The sequence below is a fragment of the Scleropages formosus genome, chromosome 1 (assembly GCF_900964775.1).
Source record: "Scleropages formosus chromosome 1, fSclFor1.1, whole genome shotgun sequence".
Classification (NCBI taxonomy): domain Eukaryota; kingdom Metazoa; phylum Chordata; class Actinopteri; order Osteoglossiformes; family Osteoglossidae; genus Scleropages; species Scleropages formosus.
This window is the reverse complement of record NC_041806.1, coordinates 44950629-44966462: the sequence shown is the minus strand read 5'-3', so window position 1 is coordinate 44966462 and position 15834 is coordinate 44950629. Positions and strand designations below refer to the sequence as shown.

At 43.8% G+C, this 15834-nt stretch overlaps 2 protein-coding genes across 2 annotated transcripts; both read left to right on the top strand.

Moving 5' to 3' along the window:
• Positions 1-210: 210 nt before the first annotated feature.
• fabp7b (fatty acid binding protein 7, brain, b) lies at positions 211-2495 on the top strand. The gene is made up of 4 exons (XM_018742416.2): positions 211-371; positions 1126-1298; positions 1677-1778; positions 2216-2495. The coding sequence occupies exons 1-4, from the start codon at positions 299-301 to the stop codon at positions 2264-2266; spliced, it is 399 nt and encodes a 132-aa protein (XP_018597932.1). The 5' UTR covers positions 211-298; the 3' UTR covers positions 2267-2495.
• A 1084-nt stretch (positions 2496-3579) lies between these two features.
• Positions 3580-14258, top strand: smpdl3a (sphingomyelin phosphodiesterase acid like 3A). Its single transcript, XM_018742529.2, has 8 exons — positions 3580-3769; positions 5528-5741; positions 7015-7159; positions 7838-7934; positions 10716-10879; positions 11163-11343; positions 11466-11590; positions 13244-14258. The coding sequence occupies exons 1-8, from the start codon at positions 3673-3675 to the stop codon at positions 13574-13576; spliced, it is 1356 nt and encodes a 451-aa protein (XP_018598045.1). The 5' UTR covers positions 3580-3672; the 3' UTR covers positions 13577-14258.
• The last annotated feature ends 1576 nt before the right edge of the window (positions 14259-15834 follow it).

Sequence of the window (15834 nt, the reverse complement as noted above, 5' to 3'; positions counted from 1 at the left end):
GCAGACTAACTCAGGACGTTGCTTGGGGGGGAGCTGAAAGCAGCAGAGACACCGCAGACTGAACCCCAGAACCGAGCGACGCGTAATCCGTGCCTTGGGGCGGTGGGTCGGGACAAATCGCGCGCACCAATGAGAGCGCGTGCACTGGGACCCGCGTCGGCCGCCGCCCCCCCGCCCCCCGGACCGGGGTATTAATGGGTCCCCCCGCAGGTGCCCGGTGCATCACTGTGGGATCCGTCTCTCTGTCTGTCTGTCTCTGTGTCGGAGCTGCGATCGAGGCGCGCAGTGACAGGTCACCATGGTGGAGGCGTTCTGTGCCACATGGAAGCTCGTGGAGAGCGAGAACTTCGACGAGTACATGAAGGCGCTGGGTGAGTCCGGGGGGGGGGGGCAAATGCTGGGGCAAATGCTGGGGCAGCTGCGGGGGGGGAATCACCTCCCCGTGGGGGTGTGGAAGATCCGCAAGGGACCATCTGCAGGACTTCAGCAGCAAAAACGTGTCCGCAAAAGTGGTTAAAGACACTTCTGGCTCCCCTCCGCTCCCCTCCCTCTTTCTCCTGGATCGGAACTTTGAACTCATTAGAATATAATAATATAAAGTATATAAACTGCATATTTTTCTATTCACATTTTCCCGGAAACATATTTGATTATTAGGAGGCAGTTTCTCCATTTACAAGTTCATTTGACATCAACAGTGCACTGGATACACTGTAACATTTTACTCTATTTTTATATCACTTTTTACACATCCTATCTCGTCTGGACTGATTTTTAGATCACCCGGCGTACATTGTAACTTTTGTGTATCTATTTTTGTATCACCCACAGTTACATACATTGTACCTTTTTAAATCATGTATCTCAGCTTTTCAGTTTTTATTTTGAAAACTTTGTAACCTTTCTGTGTTTATTTTTATCATCTTGTGCACAATGTAACATTTGTGTGTTTATTTTGTTTCACCTTGTATCTCGCCTTTTCAGTGCTCATTTTGTAAAACTTTGTCAACCTCGTAATCTTTCCATGTTTGTTATTTCAACACCTCGTATACATTGTAACATTCCTGTTTTGTTATTCATTAAATCTTGTACACATCTCGTAACTTTTCTGTATCGTTTTAACAGGAGTAGGTTTTGCCACAAGACAAGTGGGCAATGTGACTAAACCCACGGTGATCATCAGCCAGGATGGAGACAAGGTGACGGTGAAAACGCTGAGCACCTTCAAGAACACAGAGATCTCCTTCAAACTGGGAGAGGAGTTCGACGAGACCACAGCGGATGACAGGAACTGCAAAGTAAGACCACCCAAGGCTGGTGACACCTTTGAAGTTGATTCAGACTCTATGGTTTTTGGTCATATTTAATATTTTCATTGGAAAAGATGGACTCTTTGACCGCGGCATCACGTGCACTTGTAGCCGTATATTTTCCCTTGTTGAAATCAATGGGTGAAAATAAGTCCGCCAAAAATCACTAGTGTGGTGCCATAACGACCAGTAAACACAGCAGTGTATTGTTTATTCATTTGGCACAAGTTTTTGTCCAAGAGTATGGTTGGTTCCTTTGAAGAAATGGGATTGGTAGCACAGCGTTCAACAAGAATATCAGATTTGTTATAGGGCTCGTTATTAAGAGGCGTTAAAGTTAATTCAGCACTTTTGCTCCAAACACAGTCCACTGTGTCCCTGGAAGGAGACAAGCTGGTGCACGTGCAGAAGTGGGACGGCAAAGAGACCAAGTTCGTCCGCGAGATCAAGGATGGCAAAATGATCATGGTGAGAGGTCAACCGTTCTGCGTTCTGGTTTAGATGTGAAAACTCTAAATTAAAGAGTCTAAAACAACTCTGGGGAAATACACAGTACAGAACAAGATCACAGGGATGCTGGTGGGATGACCTTCTGCAGATATTTTTGTAGTGATGAAGAGCTTAATTGACAAGGAAACATTGCTGACACAAACATCCTCTAAAACCAAATTCATACATTAACAGAATGATAGTATTTTTATTAAATTGCACCCAGTTGTCGTACAACACAAGTTACACTACGTAAACATGTTTTAAAGGCCCCTTTTAATTTTCCAGCAGCACTTACAGTGGAATAAACTGAAATTATTAGCATCAATTTTGTAAATGTTGTAGCTATTGGGAAACACCTAATCGATAACTTTTATTTTGTTATTGTGTTTTTTTTTTCTTTTTTTTTTTTACAGAAACTTACTTTTGAAGACGTGCTGGCTGTGCGCACATATGAAAAGGCATAAGTTCTTTCTTTCCAGTGACTCATCGAATCAATCCAGTCCTGTTTATTGGACTACAGACAAGTGTTTTTTTTTTTTTTCTACTGTATGTATAGACTTATGGGTCACCTGCCAAAATGTTGAATCTTTTTTTTTTTTGTAAGTGGACTTTTATAAATGACTTAAATTCTTAAATACTAAATCATTTGTTAAACGTTGGCAAGCGGATTGAAATAAATGACATACAACACTGGTTCCTTTACCTCGTTTGCTTTCTGATGCAGTAAATACCACAAGTTCTGCAAAAAGGGAACTCAAGTGATAAATCTGATTTCATGAGTAGCCAAAATGTGTTACAATCCCTTATGCACCTTCGTCCGAGGTGACTTTATAATAGATAATCAATTTGACAATGAATTTATACTGCAGGATATTCTTACTCTATCCATTTAGGGTATCTCCATCAAGGATACTACAGTGAGAGCAGGGATTTGAACCAAGGACCTTCAGCCTTAAATACTCAGCCACTTTCTGCCCCACACACACACACACACACACACACACACATATATTTTCTAACCCGCTTGTCCCATACGGGGTCGCGGGGAACCGGAGCCTAACCCGGCAACACAGGGCGCAGGGCCGGAGGGGGAGGGGACACACCCAGGACGGGACACCAGTCCGTCGCAAGGCACCCGAAGCGGGACTTGAACCCCAGACCCACCGGAGAGCAGGACCCGGTCCAACCCACCGTGTCCCCCCACTTTCTACTATCACGTTTTAAATACTCAAACCCAGGTCTCAGAGTGTTTCAGTTCATACACTTTTCATACGTGTCCAGGAATGTATGAGTTGAAAAAAAAAGAAAAAAAAAACAGGTTAGTGTGCAGAATAATAAAGCATCTGCACAATAAAATATAGTACCCTCTACTGTGACGTACTATGCTTGCTTAAGTTAAAGTGTAGAGAGGGCTTAAAACTGGCAACCTAAAGTGAGGTAAAGTGGACTTACCATGCAGCGTAATTTACCTTGCTAAGGGGTGCTGTAATTTAAAGTACTGGGCTCGAATCAACAAATTGAAGGTAGGCTGCGCATACGCTCGATGCAAAGTGAAGAAATAAAAAGTACAGTCACGTCACAAAAGTGTCAAGGTTGTTGGATCCAGCCCCGCTAGTGCTGTGAGCCGTTCGTTCGCAGCAAAAGAGGACAGAGCGCGTGAGCGCGTGAGCGCGCGCCCTGCAGCGGCCAAGCGACCCCCCGCAATGAAACGCTGGCGCGCGTCCAGCAAGATCACAATGTAGTCACATGACCGCGCGCGTGCACTACTTCCTGTTTGCGTCGCGAGACTCGGTGCCGCGGCACGTCCAGTAGCGCGCTGTGGGAAAACAAAAAACCGACACCTTTGCGACGTCGCGGTTCCACGAGAGCCATGGATCGCCGGCTCTGTGTCCACCTGTGCTGCCTGCTGAGCGCATGCGCGCTCGCGGCCGTGTCAGGCGCACCGATCCAGAGCGCACCCGTGACAGGTGAGACGATGACATCACTCGGAGCGGGTTGGTGTGGAGTTGGCGGCGGACAGGAGCTTCACCGAGCCCGTCGTTGATAATATAATAATATACCGTAATCTTATTCGCGTTGTTTCCACACAGGCAGGCGATAAGACGTAAGTGCGCTGGCGTCACGAGGGAGCGCGTGCTCTCACGCCTTGTTGAGTGGATGGGTGGGTGCGGTCGGTCGGCGCTGCTGAAGCGCTTGCGACAAGAATAATAATAATAATAATAATAATAATAATAAATAGAAATACAGCTATGTTCTTATTGTTACTATCATCATAATTATTATTATTTTTAATGATAATAACAACAACAATAATAATAATAATAATAATATAAATACAACAGTTTTCTTATTTGTAATTATTGTCATCAGGATTATTATTAGTGATGATAATAATAATAATAATAATAATAATAATAACATTGGACAGCACTGTGGTATAGTGAGTAGTGCTGCTGTTTCACAGTGCCTGGATGGTCCAAGAGGACATGGGTTCGATCCCCACTCAGTCTGTGTGGAGTTTGCATGTTCTCCCTGTATCTGTGTGGGTTTCCTCAGGGTGCTCTGGTTTCTTCCCACAGTCCAAAGACATACTGTTCAGGTTCCCCCGTAGTGTGTGAGTGACAGAGAGAGTGTGTTCCACTGATGTATGGATGAGTGACCCATTGTAAGTAGTGTATCTAGCAGTGTAAGTCACCGTGGTGAATAAGGTGTGTGGGCTCATAACACTACATAGAGTTCATTGGAAGTTGATTTTGCAGAAAAGTGTCTGGTAAATAAATAAATGTAATAATATTATTACCTTGTTTGTGATCTCTCCTAACTCTTGTATTAACTTAAAGTTGTATAACTGTGCTTTACTGTCTACTTAACTGTACTTAATTGGAAATTCACTGTCGTTAAGTTCCTGAGGGAAATGGTCTCATATTGGAGGGTTTATCTTTGAACCGTTTGTTCACAAGTCTACTTTTACTGCTTTAAAAAACCTTAGTCTTTATAATTAATTTATTTAAGTCACGCTACATCATTTTACACTGAACTTATTATGGTAAGCCTGGTTTGGAGTAGCCTAAGTAGGTGTGGAACCTGAGCTGTGTGTCAGTTATGAACGCATAATGTTGTCATATGTGGGGATTTTGGTATTTTTGCAGACCTCAAAGGGGGATGCGGTGGTGCAGTGGCGCAGTGGGTTGGACCACAGTCCTGCTCTCTGGTGGGTCTGGGGTTCGAGTCCCACTTGGGGTGCCTTGCGACGGACTGGTGTCCTGTCCTGGGTGTGTCCCCTCCCCCTCCGGCCTTACGCCCTGTGTTGCTGGGTTTGGCTCCGGTTCCTCGCTACCCTGTATGGGACAAGTGGTTCTGAAAATGTGTGTGTGCAGACCTCAAATGCTGTCCCAGTCTGTGACTGCTGTATTAATGCAGTCTGTGATTGAACTGAGTAGAAAAAAGAAACATAAAAAAAACATCCAATATTGTCATTCATTCATTATCATTAAAGGCTTTTCCAGTTCGGGTTCGTGGTGGTCTGGAGCCTATCCCAGAAACTGGGCACAAGACACAGTACATGGGATTTACTTTGGAGTGGAAGCTAGTCAATCACAGTCCGTTCCAGGATGCAAAAAGCATATATGTCGATTTATTATGTGTCGATTATAGAAATTTACAGATTGATTTTTGTTGACCTCATGATTAACACTATTCTTTTTATTCCTGTGGTTTTTGTGCAGGTAAATTCTGGCACATTTCAGATCTGCATTTGGACGCCACTTATCACGTGTCAGAGGACCACAGCCAGGTGTGCTTATCCTCCAAGGGTCATGAAGCGTTGAACCCTGGCGAATTCGGGGACTATATGTGTGACTCGCCGTACGAGCTCATCCTGTCGGCCTTTGACTTCATGAAGCGGTCGGGGCAGCTCACGGACTTCATCATATGGACGGGGTTTGTATCTTGGTGGAGCACTGAAACTCTCACCCACTTATCCAGTATCAGTCAACATTAGATGCCAAAAGCCCCACAGTTTGTATCTGTTGCAGATGAGGAATTATTGTCATTTATGCTTCCTGACTGTTCATGAATAAAATAGTTACCAAACCAATTCATCTCCAACTCTGCCAAGGACTGCTGTTTTGATTTTTTTTTTTTTTTTATTTAATCCAGTTTTATTCCGGTTATGAGGATTTTTGTAACCGATTTTGCATTTTTGCACCATATAAACAAGCAACTTTTGGGCTTAAATTACAACAGCGCTATGGATGGAGAGCTTCTCTTTACATTCCTTGAAATAAGGAGAGGCGTAAAATATATCATGTCCTCTTACTAGCATTTCATGTTGACCAGTGACTTAGCTCTTTATGCGTGTTCAGAAAAAGTACTGGCCACGTGGTGTGCCAAGATCCAAAGCCATAGTCTTTATGTCTGAATTATGATAAACAGTACATCACTCACTCACACACACATATTGTCTGAAACCACTTGTCCCAAGTGGGGCCGCGGCAAGAACCTAACCTGGCAACACAGGGTACAAGGCTGGAGGGGGAGGGGACACACCCAGGATGGACACCAGTCCATCACAAGGCACCCCAAGCGGGACTCGAACCTCAGACCCACCGGAGAGCAGGACTGCGGTCCAACCCACTGTGCCACCGCACCCCCATAAACAGTACATTTAATTGTTAATTGGCAAATAATAGAGGCAGAAGGTGATGTAGACATTGCCTTGCAATTGAAAGACTTGGGTTTAAATCCCATCTTCTTCTGTTGCACCCTTGAGCAACATACTTACCCTGAATTGACACAGTAAAAATGACCCAATGGCATAATGAATATAATAGTAAATGACTTAATGTATAAATGAAAAAAAAAAGCTGTAAGTAATTTAGTGTAGAGATTTAACATTGCAAGTTGTCTTGGAGAAAAGTGTCTAAAGGTATAAGTTTAAATTTATTTTTAAGAAGTGTCTAAATAAATAAACTTAAATTTAATTTATTTTAATTAAGTTGAGGCAAATGTGGCGAGTTTATAAATCACTAGTGAGACTTTTGCTTGTTAAGCAGAACTGAAGCGGTGAGATTTGTTCTTTCCCGTGAATTAGCAGGTGGCAGCCGACTGGTTTATGGGCTTAACGTGGTGGATTATTCATCTTTATTCATGTTCGTTCATCCTTCAGTGCCTCTGTGTGAATGACTTGCTCGAACCCGTATGTGTTCCCCAGAGACAGTCCTCCTCACTTTCTGGTGGAAAAGCTGTCGACTGACATTGTGGTCCAGATCCTCAGCAACATGACCAGCACTATCAGGAAGTACTTTCCGGAGCTGATGGTGTACCCAGCTCTTGGCAATCATGACTACTGGCCTCAGGTATCTTTCCTCAATTAGATGAAACCTTCAATGGCCCTATTTTCATACAGAATTAGATGAAAATAGTACTGTCGCATTATTACCGTTACTATCATGAGTTAATAAGTAGAAATGAGAGCAGCAGTCTATTGACATGATGTAATTTCATTTGATGTGCTTTTTCAGAGAAAATTGGGAGCAGCAGGTAGCACGGTGGTTAGTGGATCCTTGTAATCAGAAGGTCCCAGGTTCGAATCCCCATATCTACTGTAGTGCCCTTAATCAAGGTACTTATGTGTAATGATGCAGCTTGAATACCCTGCCGGATAAAAATGTAAATCACTGTAAAGTTATTTAACAATGTAAGTCTCATTGGACAAGTTAATTACCAAATGGAATAATATCTAAAATTCATATGAAATACCTGTTTTTTTAATAAGTGCTTGGCAATTAACAGATGAAGACCATTCATCCTACAGATGGACCAGTGTCTCGATAGATGTTTTTGACTGCTGACCCCAGAACAGTTGCACAATTGCTCTGTGCTATCTGTGCTGCCAGTTTCTCTGCTTTCAATACACTGTGATGCTCCCTCATCAGTAAAGCGAATTCTGGGACAAAAATAATCAATGTGCTGCCGTCCACCTGGATGGCCAAAGGCCCAGGCTCTTTGTTTCAGTGTTAAGCCTCCTTTTGCAGGATCAGTTTCCCAACTCCACTAACAAGATTTACCAAGCAGCAGCAGACCTCTGGGAGCCTTGGTTAAAGACGGAAGCAATCAAAACGCTAAGAGCAGGTAAACCGTTGGTAGCCTGGATAAAGGGCTCATGGGTGAATTGGGGGGACAAAAGTGCTGAACTGCTGTTATTGGCAGTTCTGCTCAGCCTTTTTCTTCAGATGTGATTTATTCCTTGCCTGTGAGGTTCAAGAATACACTCATCAGTCACTTTGTAGTTATACTAAGTAAAACTTGGTCTTAACTTTGGTCCGTATTTCAACAACGAGACACTTTTGTATTGATTTTGCTGTGTACTGTAGTACACTGGATTTGAAATGAAATGATGACGATGGGGCTGAAGTGCAGAAATACATGCCCGAGTCATGATGCTACCTTCACAATGTTTCCCAGATGAGCTGGTATGCTTTAAATCATGACCAGTTTCTTTTTCCTCCACACTTTTCTCTTCCCATCACTCTGGTACAGGTCAATTTTCTTCGGTCCATAAGACGTTCCTTCAGGACTCCGCGGGCTTGTTAATATATTTTTAGTGACCTGTAGCTCGGCCTTTCTGTTCTCAAGGCTTGTCAGTGGTTTGCCTCTTGTGGTGGACAAGTTGAGGTTATACTCGTGTATTCTTGGTAGTCTTTGACACATCTTGGTCTACATTCTGGAGAGGGTTCTTGGTCTGTTGAACAATTGAAAAGTGGTTTTTCTTCAAGACTGAAGGGCTCACATTGCCTTCTTGGTTCTTAAACTGAAGGGCTCACATTGCCTTCTTGGTTCTTAACAATAGACCAAACAGCTTATTTTGTCCCACCAGATGTTTTAGCTATATCCTCGATCGACTGCCATTCCCATTTTTCAGCCTTATTACGGCCGCTGTACTGGCATTGGCACTTCTTCCGTCCTTGTGTTGAGAGACAGCAGCAACAGACTCCAAATGCAAATACAACTTCTAAAATGCAGTATGGACCTTGTTTTTTAACTTTCTTTCGCACAAACTAACAATGCAGTGACACACAGCTGGCCAAGGAACAACTGAGCACTCACTTGTCCAAGTACTTTTAGTTCCTTGAAATGGGGGTCTATGTATAAAAATTGCTGTAGTTCCTACATGGTTCACCTGATATATAGATATAAATGCCCTCAAATTAAAGTCTGCACTTTAACCTCATAATCATTGGTTTGTTTCAAATCCAAAGTGCTGGATTGCAGAGCCAAAAATCAGTGTCTAACTGTCCAAATACTAATGCAGTTAGTACTGGGTTCAACCTCTTTTTGCCTCCAAAACAGCATGAATTGAATAACACATTCCATGGGTTTCTTGGTCCATGCTGGCCCCATAGCTTCGCAAAATTCCCACAGATTTTTTTGGCGGCGCATTAATTCTGCTAACAACGAGTTTCACCTCATCCCAAAGGTGCTCTATTGGTTGAAAGGTGGGGACTGTGCAGGCCAATGGAGTACAGTAAAGGCACTGTCATGTTTGTAGATCCATCCTGAGAAGATGTGTGCTGTGTGACATCCCACATTATCCTGGAGGAATGATCAGTCTGAGAAAGGCTAGAGTGGCCATGAACTGATGCACCTGGTGTGCAACAATGTTTTGACATCTTCTGGCCTTGCCGTCAGCAACAGAAACTGAGATTTGACAAACCGGGCAACATTTCACGACTCCTCAGTTATCTGTTTTTGGGTTACTGTCTATCTGCTGGAACCTCATCTTTTTGTTTTAAGCTTACAGGAGATGAACCCTGCATGGTCTTCTGCCGCTGTGGTTCATCTGGCTTGACAAGTTGTCCTGAGCTATTATTTTTGCACTTGTGGCCTTCATGTGAGCTTTATTGACTCTGGCAATTCTCCTCTGACCTTTCTCATTAACATTTGGTCTTTGCCCACCAAGGTGCCACTGAGCTGAGGTTTTTTTGTTTATTGCACTTCTCTGTAAGCTTTAGACACTGCAGTGTGGCTGTTTCCGAGATACCGGAACCACCACGTCTAGCACCACCAATCAGATCACATTCAAAATCGCTTAAATCAAGGGTCTTGCCCATTCTGGTACTTAGTCCAACAGTAACTGAACCTCTTGACCCTGTTTGCATGCTTTATGTACTAACCTGCAGCTACGCAATTTGCTGTTTGGAGGAACAGGGTACTTCAATGAGAAGGTGTACCTAATAAAGTGGCCGGTGAGTGTATGTGCAGGTGTAAAAACACACTGGTATGTGAAGAAAGATAATGTTAGAAGCGTGAAATATGCTAATATTTGTACAGTACTGTGCCAAAGTTTTAGGCACTTGGTTGGGGAAAAAAAGCTGTGAAGTGAGAATGCTTCCAAAAATAATGGTCTTAATTAATAAATTTCCTACAAAGCTTAGTAACCATCCATTGTCGACAACCGCTTGTCCCGAGCGGGGTCACGGCGGGCTTGGTCTGGTCCCGCTTGGCGGGTCTGGGGTTTGAGTCCCGCTTGGGGTGCCTTGCGATGGACTGGCGTCCTGTTCGGGGTGTGTCCCCTCCCCCACCAGCCTTGTACCCTGTGTTGCTGGGTTAGGCTCTAGTTCGCTACGACCCCACTCAGGGTAAGCGGTCTCAGACAGTGTGTGTGTGTGTGTGTGTGTGTGTGTGTGTGTGTGTGCGCACTTTCTTTCTTTAACAACATACAAAACCCTTACTGTAATACTGTAACTTTTTGCAAAAGGAATGCTTGGAAATCTAAAATATGCTCTTTCCCATTGACACTAATGCAGAAGACATTAAATAACCATCTAAAACAAATGTTTTTGTGAAACATCTAGGTGCCTAAGACTGTTGCATAGTACTACTATATGGTCTTATTTCTTATTTCTTTCAAAGGCGGGTTTTACTCCCAGCTGGTGCAGCCCGGTCTCCGTGTGGTCAGTCTTAACACCAACTTGTACTACAGTCCGAACAAAGTGACCACAAACATGACGGACCCAGCGGGTCAGTTCCGGTGGTTGATGGAAACTCTGGAATCGTCGCGGCAGAACGCTGAGAAAGTAAGCAAGACCGATGAGACTGAGTGATCTGATCCCTCACTGGGACAACAGCAGAATATCGAGTGAATATTTAGCACAGAAAGCATCCTCAGGGCTTGAAAAGCAGCCTTTAATGATTGGTGTGATGATATTTCGTAGAAATTTAATTCAGGTACGCCGATGAAGACCGTTGTGAACGCTTATACCGTGATCGCATCATATCGGAGTTAATAAGAGATTAAAAATGTACAAGAAACTCACATGTTGCCTGTCTGAGTGTGTGTGTGTGTGTGTGTTTCTGTAGGTTTACATCATTGCCCATGTTCCGATCGGCTACCTGCCCCAGTGTAATAGTACAACCGCCATGCGTGAAGTCCATAACGAACGGCTGGTGCAGATCTTCCGGAAGTACGGCGACGTCATAGCTGGCCAGTTCTACGGTCACACGCATCGAGACAGCGTTATGGTGCTCCTGGATGACCAAGGTAGTGTAGCCCGCAGTTTAAATGATCAGTTCCATTGGGCGGGAAACAAAGCCAAACTTGGCGACTCGTCCTCTGACTGCGATTTCCTGCTGGACGCCCCTTTTTGCTTTCTTGCTCTCAAGGAAAACCTGTTAGTTCCGTGTTCGTCACACCGGCCGTCACTCCGATCAAGGACGCAAGTGAACCTTACTCCAACAACCCGGGAGTCCGCCTGTACAAGTACGACCCCCGGAGCTTTGGCATGTTGGTGAGTACGGATGTGGCATCTAGGAAAATTGGCGGAGGAACTGGAGTCAAGATGAAAAAGCCAAAAGACTAAAATTTAAATATGGGATATACTTTATCTGAATTGTGTGTAATAATGATAATAATAATCATAATCATAATATTTAGCTGTATAGAGGATGAAAGTCATTTTGGTTGAAATGAACCAAGTAATATGATGCTCATGCTCTACAGTCTTGTCCACATTCTATGAGCAGAATTATCATTTTTGCTCATGCTGATGAGTCATTCATTTCAGTGACGCTAAAGAATATACATTTTTTAGTATAATTGGTGTAGTATAGTATATTTAGTATATTTTGTAGTATAGTTCTTTGCTGCATGTTAGAATAACCCACATGGTTATTGTATTTCTATAATAAATGTACATATAATATAGGGAATATTTTAATTGCAGATTGCCAGCAGGTGATGTAGTTATCAGAGCTGGTGCCTTACACTTGAAGGCCAGAGGTTCAGAAGCCACCTTCTGCTGTAGGACCTTTGAGCAAGGTGCTTTACCCTCAGTTGCTCCAGTAAAAATTACCCAGTTGTGTGTGGGTAAGCCATAGTAAGTAGCTTAACGCTGTAAGTCTCTTTGGAGAAAATAAGTAAAATAAATATAAATGTAAAGAGATTTCACACGAGCCACGTGGAATCAACGGCTCCCATTTTTCGTTTTCCGGAATTCTTCCGTAACTGCACGGTACGAATATTAATAGTTCAGCGAGCGAGGACGGTAACGGAACCGTGCTGAACTCTTGTTCCAGCTTGGAGGTGGCAGCCTGAGAAGTCCTTTAGTCGACGATGATGTCATTGTGTACTTTAGAATCGAGCTGAACCCCGTTCCTTCTCTTCCCTGAAAAAACGGTTTTTCCACCGAGTGACTTTAATATGCAAAACACCTCTGCTCTTTTTCTCCTTTTTCCCCCTTCCTTTCTTTTCTTTTATTTCCACTTGGACGGTGGCCATGTGGCTTTGTGTCGATGTTAGACTCTCACACATAAGCTGAGGTCAGCCTCCTCCCTCCCACCCACCCACCCACCCCACTGGGGAACCTGACAGCGGGTTTTGTCACCAGGCCTGACCGAGCGCTCAGCCTGCATCCGAAACAGAAGGCTGTGTAACTGCAGGAGAACATTTCCCACTCTATGTACTCCTCGAGGCAGCAGGGGGCGTAGTGGTTATAGCAGTCACCTTGCAATTAGATTCAACCTGGACATAAATCCCTCCTCAAAGTGACAAAGGTGTCTGATTAATGATTAATACATAGTGTATTTTATTTTCGCTTATTATTTTTAAGATTACTCTGATTCACCCATTTATGTAGGTGGGTAAGTTTTACTATATCAGCTCAGGGTTACTGTATCGATCAAGGGTACAACAGAAGGTGGGATTTGAATTTGGCTCACAGGACCTAGCTTACTAGTGGGGTCGTTCAGTTGTGAGCCAGCAGCTCTAACCTCTACGCTCCCTGCTGCCCCTAATGCCGTGTGACTCGGAGATATGTCAAGTTATTGGTTATTGGTTATTGATTATGTGTGTTCAGGGTCGAACGATAAGGCCCCTCTATGCAATGTCTTCCATGTGTTTTAGTGCATCAGCATTTGAAGTCAGTGCTTTCTTATCCCTCAAGGATGTTGTGCAGTACTTTTTGAACCTCACGGAAGCCAACGAAGAGCGGAAGGCCGACTGGAAGCTGGAATACGTGATGACGGAGGCTTTCGACATAAACGATGTTGAGCCGCAGAGCTTGCAGAAACTCGCCAGGAGTTTTGCAGGGTGCCGCAGCGAAGCTTTTCAGAAGTACTTTAATCACTTCATGGTGAGCTACGACGACACCATTGTTTGCCAAGGGCTCTGTAAGACTCGTCAGGTCTGCGCGGTGCAGTTCCTGGACAGCGCTACCTACAGCCAGTGCGTGGAAGGGCGGCTGAGGTCACAAGGACTAGATCATAACTTCTTTTGATGACGTGTGCAGTACCTGTGGAAAATGACAGCGCTGATGCCAGTGCTGCAAATTTTAAATTTTAAAGTGTAATTTTTTAAAACAGAGCTAAAAAAAAAATGCACTTTATATTTTTAACATTCAGATTGAATTTGAGATTATAATTATGGATATGGGGGCTCAGTGTATCTTGCATACAGTCCTTGATTATAATAAATAGTCAATGTAAAGGGATTCAGATATAAGGTGCTAAACACTAAGAAATAAAATGTAATTTCTGCAGTGGCAAATAACTGCATTTCATTTGACTTTGATTCCTTTAAAGGTCCATGTGATGTTTTGTACTGGAAAAAAGTACTAGTGTGCACTCTGGATCAGTAATACTCGTTTTGTAGTTTGGACTGAATCTTAAATGGGGTCGGTGGCTGTTTCAGCATCTCTGTGTTTAAGCATTTAATCACCCAGGGTAGCATGTGGTACGTAATGCTTTGCAATAAGAAATTGTCAGGTTTGAATCCCAGTCTTGCAGTTTTACGCTTGATACTTACCCTGAATTGAGAAAGTAAAAATTACCCAGTTGTTCAAAATTGTAAAAAAACATGGTGAGTAGCTTATAATACGATTCTAATATATTGCTTTGGAGGTTTCAGTTTAATACATAAATAAAAATGACCTGTTCTTGTCTGGTGTACGTGGGTGGCGCACTGGGTTTGACTGGGTTCTGCTCCCTGGTGGGTTTGGGGTTTGAGTCCCGCTGGGGGTGCCTTGTGACAAACTGGCATCCTGCCCTGGGTGTGTCCCCTTCCCCTCCAGCCTTATGCCCTGTGTTGCCGGGTTAGGCTCTGACTCTCTGTGTCCCTGCATGGGACAAGTGGGTTCAGATGGTGTGTGTCTGGTGTACTAAATGATCTAATTAAATGTGACAATGCAATGACTGTGAATGAACATGAATGGCCCAATATTTACATTTATTCGTTCAGCTAACGCTTTTCTCCGCAGTGACTTACGACGTTAAGATTTTTTTTAGTGCAATTATTTACTCATTTATACAGCTGGGTAAATTTTATTGGAAGAATTCAGGGTAAGTACCTTCTTCAAGGGTACTACAGCCAGCGGGAGATTCAAACCTGTGACCTTTGGGTCCAGAGGCATCAGCTGTAACTGCTACACTCTGGTGTACAAAGTTCTGGGGACCCTGATCACTTTCTGGATCCTGTTTCATTCAGTACATAACTTAATTTCTGAAGAAGTAAACTTAACAGTTCCTTATGGGTAACTTACATTTTTTTATTTATCAGACACTTTTCTCCAAAGTGACTTCTAATGAACTCTATGCAGTGTTATCAGTGTTACACTGCTAGATACACTATTTACAATTGGTCACTCATCCATGAAACACACTCTCTCTGTGTCACTCGCACACTATAGGAGAACCTGAACAGTATGTTTTTTGACTGTGAGAAGAAACCAGAGCACCCTGATGAAACCCACACAGACACAGGAAGAACATGAAAACATCACACAGACTGAGCAGGGATTGAACCCGCATCCTCACACACCACCCGGGTGCTGTAAGACACCGTGATACTCGCTGTGCCACTGTGCCACCCTATGCCACTCTAAGAGAAAATAAGAGCTTTCTTGCCCGTGTTTCTGATCTGTATGTACAAGTCATCTTGTCCCCCATTCTCTTCTCCCGGAGGCCCACAGCTGAACCATTTACAGTGCTATACGTACACCTCCCTGTGTCTGGTTCCCACCGGGGCTTGCTATGAAAAGGCTTTCAGATGGACTCTTTTTTGTCTCCTCCCTACGGCCCCCCGCCCCGGCCACAGTGTAACAGTTTTTTTCTCCGGCTGCTCTGTCCCATTGAAGAACTGTGAGAGAGGTCGGCTCGTGACCCCTGTGGAAAAAAAAAGCGGTTTGCCAAAATTCTTCCGTGGAGTAGAGCTCCTCGCCGCAGGCGGTGGCGTGAACACTCAGACAGCTCCTACCCTCAAACTCGCACCCTCCCCCCAAACCAACACCCCGACCCCTACAGCAGAGGCCCTGCATCTGTGTCTCAGGGCAACTGTCTACTGCTAAACACACCAATGCTTTATATTTTAGAGGAAATGTCTTAAACTCACAATAACCCCCTAGCCCCCCCGTCCCAAAATGTACTCCCTGTCACTGGGGTATTCTCCATTATTAGTGTCGGAAAGGAGATAAAAGAGGAAAGAAAATAGGCTTTCAGTGAGAGCTCTGAATAGCATCACATTCCTCACGTGTAGTTAAAG

What these genes read in the sequence shown, in the direction of transcription:
- fabp7b (XM_018742416.2), top strand. Translation starts at nt 299, where the DNA reads ATGGTGGAGGCGTTCTGTGCCACATGGAAGCTCGTGGAGAGCGAGAAC. An exon ending in CGGATGACAGGAACTGCAAA is followed by an intron (nt 1,299 to 1,676) that starts GTAAGACCACCC and finishes CTCCAAACACAG; the next exon opens with TCCACTGTGTCCCTGGAAGG. An exon ending in AGGATGGCAAAATGATCATG is followed by an intron (nt 1,779 to 2,215) that starts GTGAGAGGTCAA and finishes TTTTTTTTACAG; the next exon opens with AAACTTACTTTTGAAGACGT.
- smpdl3a (XM_018742529.2), top strand. Translation starts at nt 3,673, where the DNA reads ATGGATCGCCGGCTCTGTGTCCACCTGTGCTGCCTGCTGAGCGCATGC. An exon ending in ATCATGACTACTGGCCTCAG is followed by an intron (nt 7,160 to 7,837) that starts GTATCTTTCCTC and finishes CTCCTTTTGCAG; the next exon opens with GATCAGTTTCCCAACTCCAC. An exon ending in CGCGGCAGAACGCTGAGAAA is followed by an intron (nt 10,880 to 11,162) that starts GTAAGCAAGACC and finishes GTGTTTCTGTAG; the next exon opens with GTTTACATCATTGCCCATGT.